Source organism: Pinus tabuliformis, chromosome 3_1 (genome assembly GCF_031772625.1).
Source record: "Pinus tabuliformis cultivar Carrire ecotype Pingquan chromosome 3_1, CPIR1, whole genome shotgun sequence".
NCBI lineage: Eukaryota > Viridiplantae > Streptophyta > Pinopsida > Pinales > Pinaceae > Pinus > Pinus tabuliformis.
Window position 1 is genome coordinate 554,629,124 of NC_142301.1, and position 10,353 is coordinate 554,639,476.

At 36.2% G+C, this 10,353-nt stretch overlaps 1 protein-coding gene across 1 annotated transcript; it reads right to left on the reverse strand.

The window, feature by feature from the left end:
• Positions 1 to 2,633: 2,633 nt before the first annotated feature.
• Positions 2,634 to 7,677, reverse strand: LOC149188208 (putative LRR receptor-like serine/threonine-protein kinase At5g48740). Its single transcript, XM_089412955.1, has 15 exons — positions 7,527 to 7,677; positions 6,805 to 7,360; positions 6,182 to 6,651; positions 5,972 to 6,098; positions 5,798 to 5,869; positions 5,444 to 5,512; positions 5,272 to 5,343; positions 5,083 to 5,154; positions 4,712 to 4,908; positions 4,404 to 4,612; positions 4,121 to 4,247; positions 3,949 to 4,017; positions 3,629 to 3,818; positions 3,370 to 3,502; positions 2,634 to 3,235 (listed from the first exon to the last, which is right to left on the reverse strand). The coding sequence occupies exons 1-15, from the start codon at positions 7,600 to 7,602 to the stop codon at positions 2,882 to 2,884; spliced, it is 2,793 nt and encodes a 930-aa protein (XP_089269081.1). The 5' UTR covers positions 7,603 to 7,677; the 3' UTR covers positions 2,634 to 2,881.
• Positions 7,678 to 10,353: the final 2,676 nt, after the last annotated feature.

Below are 10,353 nucleotides of genomic sequence, written 5' to 3' on the forward strand. Positions count from 1 at the left end.
GCATAAACACATTTCTTATAACCAGTTAGACCACATACACAATGAAAATAATTAACAAGCAATCTAGCAAACCGTATTCGTCAATTTTGTGAAAGTAACATAAAAATTTATGCTCACACAACACTTACAAGAATTTAACCATCTTTCTAGACATGCATATAGGAAATAAGATATCCATTAACAAGTAGGAATTTACATTCGTTAATATCCGTAGGACCATCGACCCATTACCATGCACTTATACATGTCTTTCAAACATAAGGAGAATGAATAAATACTTATCTCATGTAGAAGATAAGTTTGCAACTGATAATAGGACTTCAAATATCCACCTAACTATAGATGAGCTACAACGATTATTACTTGTTGTTGTGACCCCTAAGATGAAGCTTGAGGAGTGCTTTCTGAGGGAAAATTTCAACAAATAAACAACTAAAACAAGATATCATAAGGCCAATTTTCCTTCATCCCCCAACTACACAAAATTCTGCTTAGTCTTTTCAGACATTTTATACATAATAAACATGCATGCCAAGATGCTAATATAGAGGGAGTTCAACTCACTTTCAGGAGAAGAGAGCCCATGATAAAGGAAGGTTCATTAGTGGATAAACCACCATAGGACCACAAAATCTATCTTACTAGATAATATGTCGGTGAGAAAAAACACTAATGTTCACATCACCTCGTGCTTCATCGACTCCCCAAATACTTGGGTGCTTCTCTCCAAGCCAGTGGTTCATAAATCCACAAGCTTGTAGTTGTTCTTTAACCTTAACGAAAGTCACTGCTTTCTATAATTCTTTGACATAGTAAGCCTCTATGAGGATTCTTCAACTGGTTTTTAATCTCTATAACACTTAAAAATAATGAATTTTTGTTGCTACCTTCTCTGCATTCTCACCTCCACCCTTTTAGGTATTTCTCTTATTCTTACTACAACATTCTTTGCGCACTTTCTTTCGCTGCTTTTGTATGCTCTTAGAGAAATTGTTCTCTCTATATATGCCTCCCCTCATGCATGAGTGAGAGAGTGTCAACAAAAGTCCTCCCCTTGAACCAACCAATCGTCAATCATTCTCCATCATAACACACCAGTCAACCTCCCATGACAGCATAGCCCATGTCACCTTTAAGTGTTCTCCTCTTCTTGCTTGTTGTTGGAGCTAAAGGACACCTAGGCTTGTCCCTTCCTCTTTTAGTTAATTTATGGCACATTCAATCCTTTTAAAACCACTCAAACAACTAGGACTAATATTTTTAAAACGACAATTCCCTCAAGCAATCTCCTTCCTCAAGCAATGGAATTTGTTTCCCTCTCTCAGCTATTTAAATAATTATAATTATTTACAATGCGAGAAATATTAACCAGAGAATGTCACACGTGGTAGTGAGAAATTACACTGATTTGGTATAAGGACTTACATTCAATATTAAGGTAAAGTATCATTATATCATAGTATACATTTAGAGTAATGTATCATTATATCGTAATCAGTTGGATGAAGTATCATCATATCTTTGTTCATAGTCATTCAATGCATCAAAGGATATGTACACACAACCAAGTTGATTAGTGTGTGTAAGAATATTACATACAATCACTTTTGTGACAATGAATAACATCCAATAACATTGAGTTGGCATTTAATTTACTATTTCATAATAATAAAATATTATGCTTATAAATATATTAACTAATATTTTTTAATTATATATATAAAAACTTTTATCAAATCATTTTAAAAAAATATTATTATAAACATATATTAATATCTCTTTCTTAGATTAAGGAACATAAGTCAGAAGAAAAATACATAAATAGTACATTATAATCAATATAGAGATCAATGACTAATAAAACATCACTTAAAAATATAGATAATAAAATGAAAGGATCAATAATTCTAAATTCCTATGTTTGAAGAGTAAATAACCTATACAAAATATGTAAATGTGAAATGGTAACCTATGACCGAATCATAAACATAAACATACATTAGTAATAAAGCAATATACATAGTCACTTGCGAAATTGTAACATATGACTGAATCCTAAAACATGAACATAAACCTACATTAATTCTTAATTGGATTAAAAATAGAACACAATTACTAAACAGTACAGTAATGATTAAATAATATACATATAAAATGAGTAAACAACAAATCAACTTTAAAAACATAAACATAGACCTACATTAATAATAAAGCAATACATCTAGTCACTTTCTTAATTTAATTATTAAACAATACAGTAATGATTAAATAATATACATATATAATGAGTAAACAACAATTCAACTTTAAAAACATAAACATAGACCTACATTAATAATAAAGCAATACATCTAATCACTTTCTTAATTTAATTATTAAACAATACGGTAATGATTAAATAATATACATATATAATGAGTAAACAATAAATCAACTTTAAAAACATAAACATAGACCTACACTAATAATAATAAAGCAATACATCTAGTCACTTTCTTAATTTAATTAAGAAATACGAAACAATTACATTAATGATTAAAGAATAAACATATATAATGAGTAAACAATAAAATATATCAATCGCTAGTAAAATAGCATTTAAAAGCATATATATTCACTCACAATAAATATGTATACATCCATAAAGACATGGAATAAGTAGCGACTAACTTCTCCAGCGTATTGGAAAACAGTTAATTTTACATAGGAACATAGTGAAAACAGAGTGTCTTTCGACTTGACGTGACTCAGCGTGGTCATTTATTTATATTCTATCACTAATAAATAATTGGTTTACTGCATTTCAATATTTTCTATTGAGCATTAACTTAACGATTAACTTAATGACACTTAATATATGCCATTGCCATCCATCACTTAACTATCGTCCTTGAGATAATGTAGAGAACTTGTTGGAGCTGCTTTCAGTCGAATCCATTTCCTTCGGTACACTGGAGTCTACAGATAAACTGGTCAGGCTGACATCTAAATCTCCATATTCGATACAGATATCCGAAATTGGAGAAGCCTTATCCTTCTCAAGCTTGATAGCCTTCTTGAGCTCTGCCACTATCTCATGGACGCTCGGTCTAGAGGATGGTTCGGCCTGAACAGATCGGATCGCTAACTTGGCAACGACAGTGATGGATTCGATGTCGTAATTTCTACCCAACCTCTTGTCTACGATTTCCACCATTTTGCCAGGATTTTCATCCATCTCCACATACGGTGTCACCTGTAATCAATACAAGAATAACTATCATTGTTAGTGTGCAGAAGAGCATACAACACAAAATTTTATTCGGAAGTCCATGTTAAATTATGTTGTTGCGTAGTTTAAAAGTGGTATTTGTTAATCAGATTGCCTACCCATCGAATAAGGTTTAGTTGCTCTTCAGGTAGATTTGCGTCTATGGGCTGTCTACCGCAAATCATCTCCAGCAAAACCACTCCAAAACTATACACATCACTCTTCTCCGTCAACATTTGAGTGCTAAAATACCTGTAAAAAATCCCATAAAAAAGTCAGTGACACAGAATAAACAAAAATAAATTACTTCTTTTATTGGTATTAAATCTAATTGCTTAAGCCTCACGAATATTGCAAAGACTTGTATGTTTAATATACTCTGGATCCAGGTATCCTAAGGTTCCTTTCACTGTAGTGGTAACATGAGAAGCCTCCCCATCGATTGTCATTCTGGAAAGGCCAAAATCGGCCAGTTTTCCATTGAATTTTTTGTCTAGAAGGATGTTGGCGCTCTTGATATCCCTGTGAATTATCCTTGTGGTGCAACCTAAATGGAGGTATTCCAGTCCTTCAAACAGAAATCGCAGGTGGGTGAGATCAGAAATAAGCTAAGAAAATATGCTAATAAATAGATAATGCCAACGAGCGTTTATGTCACAAACGATATATCATGTAATGAAATGACAGAAAAGAGTTACCCTCTGCTGCATCTAAAGCTATTTTGAGCCTAGTTATCCAATTTATCGGAGAAAGAATTGCTAAAGGGCCTGGCAATTAAACAAAAGGGCATATAAGTTTTAGCTGCTTAGCATATATAATAATCTAATATCCACCAACTCAATTAAACATGTCCTGGTGCAAAATATTTACCATAGAGGTGGTCCTTTAGGGACCCTCCAGACATGTACTCATAGACAAGCATAAGCTCTCTTGATTCCTTACAGTAGCCGAGTAGAGACACCAAGTTCTTGTGATGGATTTTAGAAAGAAGATCAACCTGATCATCAAGAAAAGCCATCACATGAACTTCAAAAGCACATATAAATAATTTATATTTTTTCTGGTTACTAATGAGAGCACCCTAACGAGGGTCAATTTTATTCGACATTATTAGCTTGGATCCAAAAATTGAACCATATCACATGCCAGCTACCTCATTCAGGAATTCCTGAACCCCTTGTTTGGAAAACAAGGAGAGCACTTTCACAGCTATGTCCTTTCCATGCTGCAATTTACCCAGGAAAACCGATCCAAAACCCCCTTCCCCAATCTTCTGACTAAAGTTTTGTGTGGCTTCCGTTATCTCTTCTAGAGTAAACGCGCGGGACTTTGCCGTATTTGGCATTACGAATGATGAGGTGTCTGCAATTTATCCATCGCAACGAAGTTAGAGTCAAATGTTACTAAATTCCAGGGGCAATCCTACTATTAGAAATACTAAAATTCAGGATTTTTCCTGACCTTCGTCCAGGGCATCTTTTGAATCCTTTTCCACGCTGCTGCTCTGTTTTCTCTTGAATTTCTTGTGACGCACAACAATAATTGCTATCAACACCAACCCGATGACTAGACTTACACATAGTATTATTCCAAGCAAAAGCCGCCATCTGTGCTTGTTTGGATTGGACGGGATATGTAGGTTGCGGTTCCCATAGTATCTGCAACACGCGAAAGGAACGAGTCTTTCCATCAAATCGATTGAGTTTCATTACTGTCTCCGGCATTCGTTTCATTGATAGCAAAGTAAACATGAAGATAATCTTTAACTTGCATATAATAGAATTGGAATCTGTGGTTGAATACACTCAGTAAAGAAATAAATATTAGATTACCTGAATTTCAGTGAACGCTTGTTGAAAAGATTGCAAGGAATTACGCCACCGAAACTATTGTTCTCTATAAACCTGTCGAAGTATTGTTTTGTATATTATATAAATCTGGGGCAGCGACCAAAAAGAGGAAAAAGAGATTGCTATATGATTTTACTGCTAAGTTTAAATAAAAGGACGAAAGAGGCGTACAACTCTTGAAGATTTTCGAGTCCACAGAGCCAGTCGGGAACACTACCGGTCAAGTTGTTGTTTTGTAGATGTCTGCACAATAAGCGAAATAATGTTTTGTAGTTTTTGTAATTAAAATGAAGATAGGTATGGTTTTGTGAAAACGCGTGGCTTAAATTGAGAAGAAACTTACAGTCTCTCCAACTTGCTTAAATTGGAGAAATCGGGCAACGGTCCGGTGAGATGGTTATTCTCAAGTGACCTGGTAATGGCAACACGAATGGATGAGGTGCCCGTTGCATCATCACTTACTTGAGAAGCGCTTTACATCATAGATTACTTTATATCGCATTTGGGAAGTTATGAAGAACTGGCGTAAATATCGAGACTATTTTCTATCGCTAATTTCGAAAAGGTTAGATTTCCTACAAGATTGAAATTCGCCAAGCATATGCCTTGATGCGCTTTTTAATGGCTAACGTTATTTCAGAGGTGGATAATATTTGCCGTTAGGGATACACAAAGAGTACCATATAATTTTACTTACAAGCTAACTAATGCAGTCAATTCTCCAAGAGTATCAGGTACCGGTCCTGTTAGGTTCCATCCTGACAAATTGCTGTCAACACGAAATTCTCTTAGCCTCTGATATTATCACCGATAAGTTTGGTCAGTTTTAAAGCTTCAAATATAAATATTGAAAGTAAACAATGAAATTTACATTTCTGAAATTCTGACGGACGAAGAGCTGTTGTCACAGACAATTCCTTTCCACTCGATCAAATAGCAAGGATCGGAAATCCAATCTGTTATTGCAAACCTTGTTTTAAGAGTCTCGAGAGCTTCAACTGCAGACAACACGAATTCGTTAGACTTAGCATGAGGAATTTCAACAAGAAGGATTCTTCTTTTACGAGTAAAGTGCACTCACCATCTTTCGAATATGTTGCCGGTTGAGTTTGAGTGATCGTGTAATACTCCAAAGCATTGAGTATGACACCAGCTGAAATAGTCAAGGGCAAAAGTGTAACACTTATCGCTTGTGTGCCGCTCTCCAGAAATGCTTTTTCCAAGGCAGAGTAATTTCGCGCCAGAGTAATATTATTAGAACGTGGTTGGCCATTTATCAAAACGGAAAAGGTCACATGAGCCAGCTCGATATCTGCAAAATAGAACAGCAACAATGTTTGCTGACCCTCGTATTTTCCTCCCTCTAGATTTATGACCATGGAGCCATTGGTCGTTGCACAGGCTGTTTGCATCACAATAGATGGAGGATTATTTTGGGTATTGTATGCTGAAATGGACTGTTTAGAACTTTCAAGCTTTGCACCAAAAGCATTTTGGCATAAAGCTCCCTTTAATGGTGTCCACAAGCGGTCGAACTCGTCTTGAGGATACCTGCTTCATCATGCAAAGTTATTCAGACTACAGAAAAGAGTATCCCACTTGTAGAATAAAACAGCAGTAACAATCTCCTCCGCATATATGGCACCTAAAACTTATTGCGCTTACATTTCCGTACCCAAAACATACCGATTTCAAAAGGTTTACCTGACAGACAATTGACCACCAAGATCAATTCTCGCTTCTAAATTCAACATTGTTCGTGGCTTAGCGTGTTGATACATGCCATGCCGGAGGGCCCTCAACTCGAGAGCAGAGATAAAGGGATCATTAGCGTCCGAGGTTCGGATCAGGCAGGTATACAACACTCTGCCAGAACTAACCAATACTTCTTCATAATAGATTGGAGGAGATTCTCTCAGGTTTCTAGGTCCTATATTTTGCACAGCCAACATACCCAGTGTCTCGATAGAGAACGCAAAAGTGAAGTTTGACAAATTTTGTAATCCAGAGTAACTTCCAATGGCAAACGATAACCTCAGGAGGTAAGGCAGATTGGGAACCAAAGGCAAACGATAACAAGACTTGATGAGAGGCTTTGGAAAGAACCGTAGAGTTTGCAGGTAGGATCCGTCGGCTGCCATAGTGGCGTTCCCTATGTCTGCTGGCACACCAACGTCTATGTATTCAGCATCACTAACCCATGTTATATTGTTTTCGCCAGTGTGATTTGTATTACCTCCACAACTGATACTCAGGAATCCTGCGAGCCCAAAGTATAACTTGTCAAACAAAGCAGCATATAAACATGAAACTCTCAATGAACATATTATAAAAACACAGGATTCATGTATAATTCGAAAATTAAAGAAACTGAACAAATCCCTGCATTGAGAGCGTCCAGGATAATTGTCTATAGAATTAATCACCTGGTTGAGCAATGACAGGGAGTAAATGAAACAACACGCTGACAGCCACCAGACCTTTCCGTGTGCGGCAACCCATCTTTGAGATAGTTGCAATTTTTTTTAAAACGCGCAATATTCGAACATCGAAGGCAGGATTAGAAAAGGGTGCATATGGCTATTTGTAAGCATTGAAATGATCAACAATATGGATGGTTCCTTGAATTGGTTACTGTGATTTTTGACTTTCTAATGAAATGACGTTTCGAAATTTTTTACCAAAAATTTGTGTGATGATCAAGAGTGATATCTTAATTATATCATTGATAGGTTCTTTTAATTTTAATTTAATTAGGGATAATTAAGTGTTGTTATCTTGGAATTCAGCTGAATTTTGGGTTTAAAGTAAATGAGTAAAGGAGATTCGGTTTCAAAAGAATATTTTTCAGGGAATACATCATTTAATTAAATAGTTTTTCGGTTTGAAATCACAAACAATTTATTAAAATAAATGAGTAAAGGAAATTTGATTTAAAAAAAATATTCTTCATGTAATACATCATTTAATTAAATAGTTTCTCGGTTTGAAACCAAAAATAACTTATTAAATTTAAATATAATTTATTTAGCCATCTGTCCCGCCCTTTGATTCCCTTGCAATGTGAACGGGATCCACCACACTCACGCTATTTCTTTATTATTCTCCTATCGGATGTCATACTCCCGCGTTCTAATTCCTGAAAGCAGAACCCAATTTTTAGCGGGAAGCTTGAAAGCGGAACACTTGATAAGAAGAATTTACTGCTGCCGTGCTGTGAAAAAGATTATACAGAGTGACAGAGAGCAGACGAATCGTAAAGAGGAAGCGCATTGAGTTTTATGACGGATATGAATGAGGATAGTTTAGGAGATCTGTGAGTCTTGTGTTGGTCAGCTAAGTCGTTACATGGCAAAGAGAGCACGGGAACTGTTTCGAAGGATTCGAAGCCGCCACGAAAGAAGAGGGCAACAACCAAAGATACGCAAGTGGGAGGACGAGGAACAAGAATTTGCTGTGTCAGAATCTGAAAAGCGTTCAAAGAGGAAGAGAAGATTCATTTTTCTATTATTAATTTAACTCATGTAAAGGATTTGGTAATCATTTGAAGTAATGTAAATGATTAGGTGTGTTGTTTTTTTCCCTGTTATGAGGAACCTGAATTATTATGATGTATCTTATAAATTTGTTGCTTAATCCAAATGGCTTCATCCACCAAAACTTTTCATATGAACTGTTAGTTTGTTTATTCCAATGGCTCTACTTTCTGTCGTACTCTTGGCTTTCAAATTTTGACTCACGGAAGGTTGATTAGTACTACTCATGGCTTTAAGCCTTTCCCTACAACAATCCCAACTCTGGCAGTGTCCAGGTGATGGAAATGTAAGAATAATTATTTCACCGTCGCCGTCTCGCCGCACACCGCCATGACTCTTCAAACTCCAATAGTCACCACCGCCTCACCGCACACAGCCTCAGCTCCTCAAATTTGAAAGGCCAACACCGATTCGAATGTGAAGGGGCAACACTGCCTGGAAAATTAATTGTTTAGTTGATGTAAATGGCTTCATTTTTACTCTAAATAGAAGGGATTAGCCAGAGGCGGAGATCATCCCACTGTAATCTTGCATTCGTTTCTGTAATCTTGCAATTGTAGCTGTGTTTGCCAGTCTCTGCATGTATCTGTTATTTTTGTCTTCTGGTTCTCATCTCGTATCAGAGCCAGACGAATTGAAATCACAGCTGCCTGTTGTCCTGTCCTTCAACTGGTATCGGAGCGTTAAGTGTGAGTAATATTGTCTTGAACCTGCAAGGAGATAGCAGAGTGCCCAGTGAGTGAAAGGCGTGTGAAGTCACACTGCTCATAATCTCTTTGAGAAAAAAAGTGTAGTGTATGAGGAAGGAAGACTATCAAAGTCGAGGATGTGGGTGAGAAGGCCCTGCTGTTGCTAGATGTCACGCCGTTAAGCCCGGGGTTTTAATTCAAGTATATGAAGTGTTGAAATAATTCAAGTATATGAAGTGTTGAAATATTAATTTCAACTGCGCATTAATTCAGCTGAAAACCACCCAGACTCCATCGGACCGCTTTCGCTGAAAGAGTGGTATTCTTTCGCTGAAGGAGTGGTATTACCTCAAACGCCCCCGATGCAATCAAAATTTGACGCGTGTTCCCCATACTTTTTACAAAACAGCGTTTTATCAGGATGTAATGCTCGTTTTGTTTGGGCAAGCGATATCCGTTGGATTTGAGTGAAGACTATCCACGGTTGATTGAAAGTAAAGCTGTGAACAGGTATGCAGGGCATGCATATTGCTTGGAGTAAAAATTTTGGTTTGACCGTCTGTTTTATCAGTAAGGCATTTAATGAATATTTACTATGGTCGTAAATATAGATAAATGGTTTTAGTTTATATTGCGTGGAGTAAAAATTTTGGTTTGATAGCCGGTTTTATCAGTAAGACATTTAATGAATATTTACTATGGTCGTAAATATAGGTAAATGGCTTTAGTTTATTATGTACGGGAAGTAGGGATGAGTAAAAGAAAGATATGGGCATATCTTTTTATTAAAAATATATGCAATGAATTATGTAAATGAAATGTAATGTTTTTTTTTGTTTGTAGTTAGTTGACTTTGTATTGTAATGAAAAACGCACATCAGTGCGAATCAAAACCAGAACAGAGTAGTGTAATGTAATGTGAGGGAAGCGTGCAATGAATACATACAGCAGTGTTGTTCGCTGAAGAAAAGGGTTTGTTCGCTGAAGAAAAGGGAATACGCATAAAACACATCATTTTTGTGAAAGGA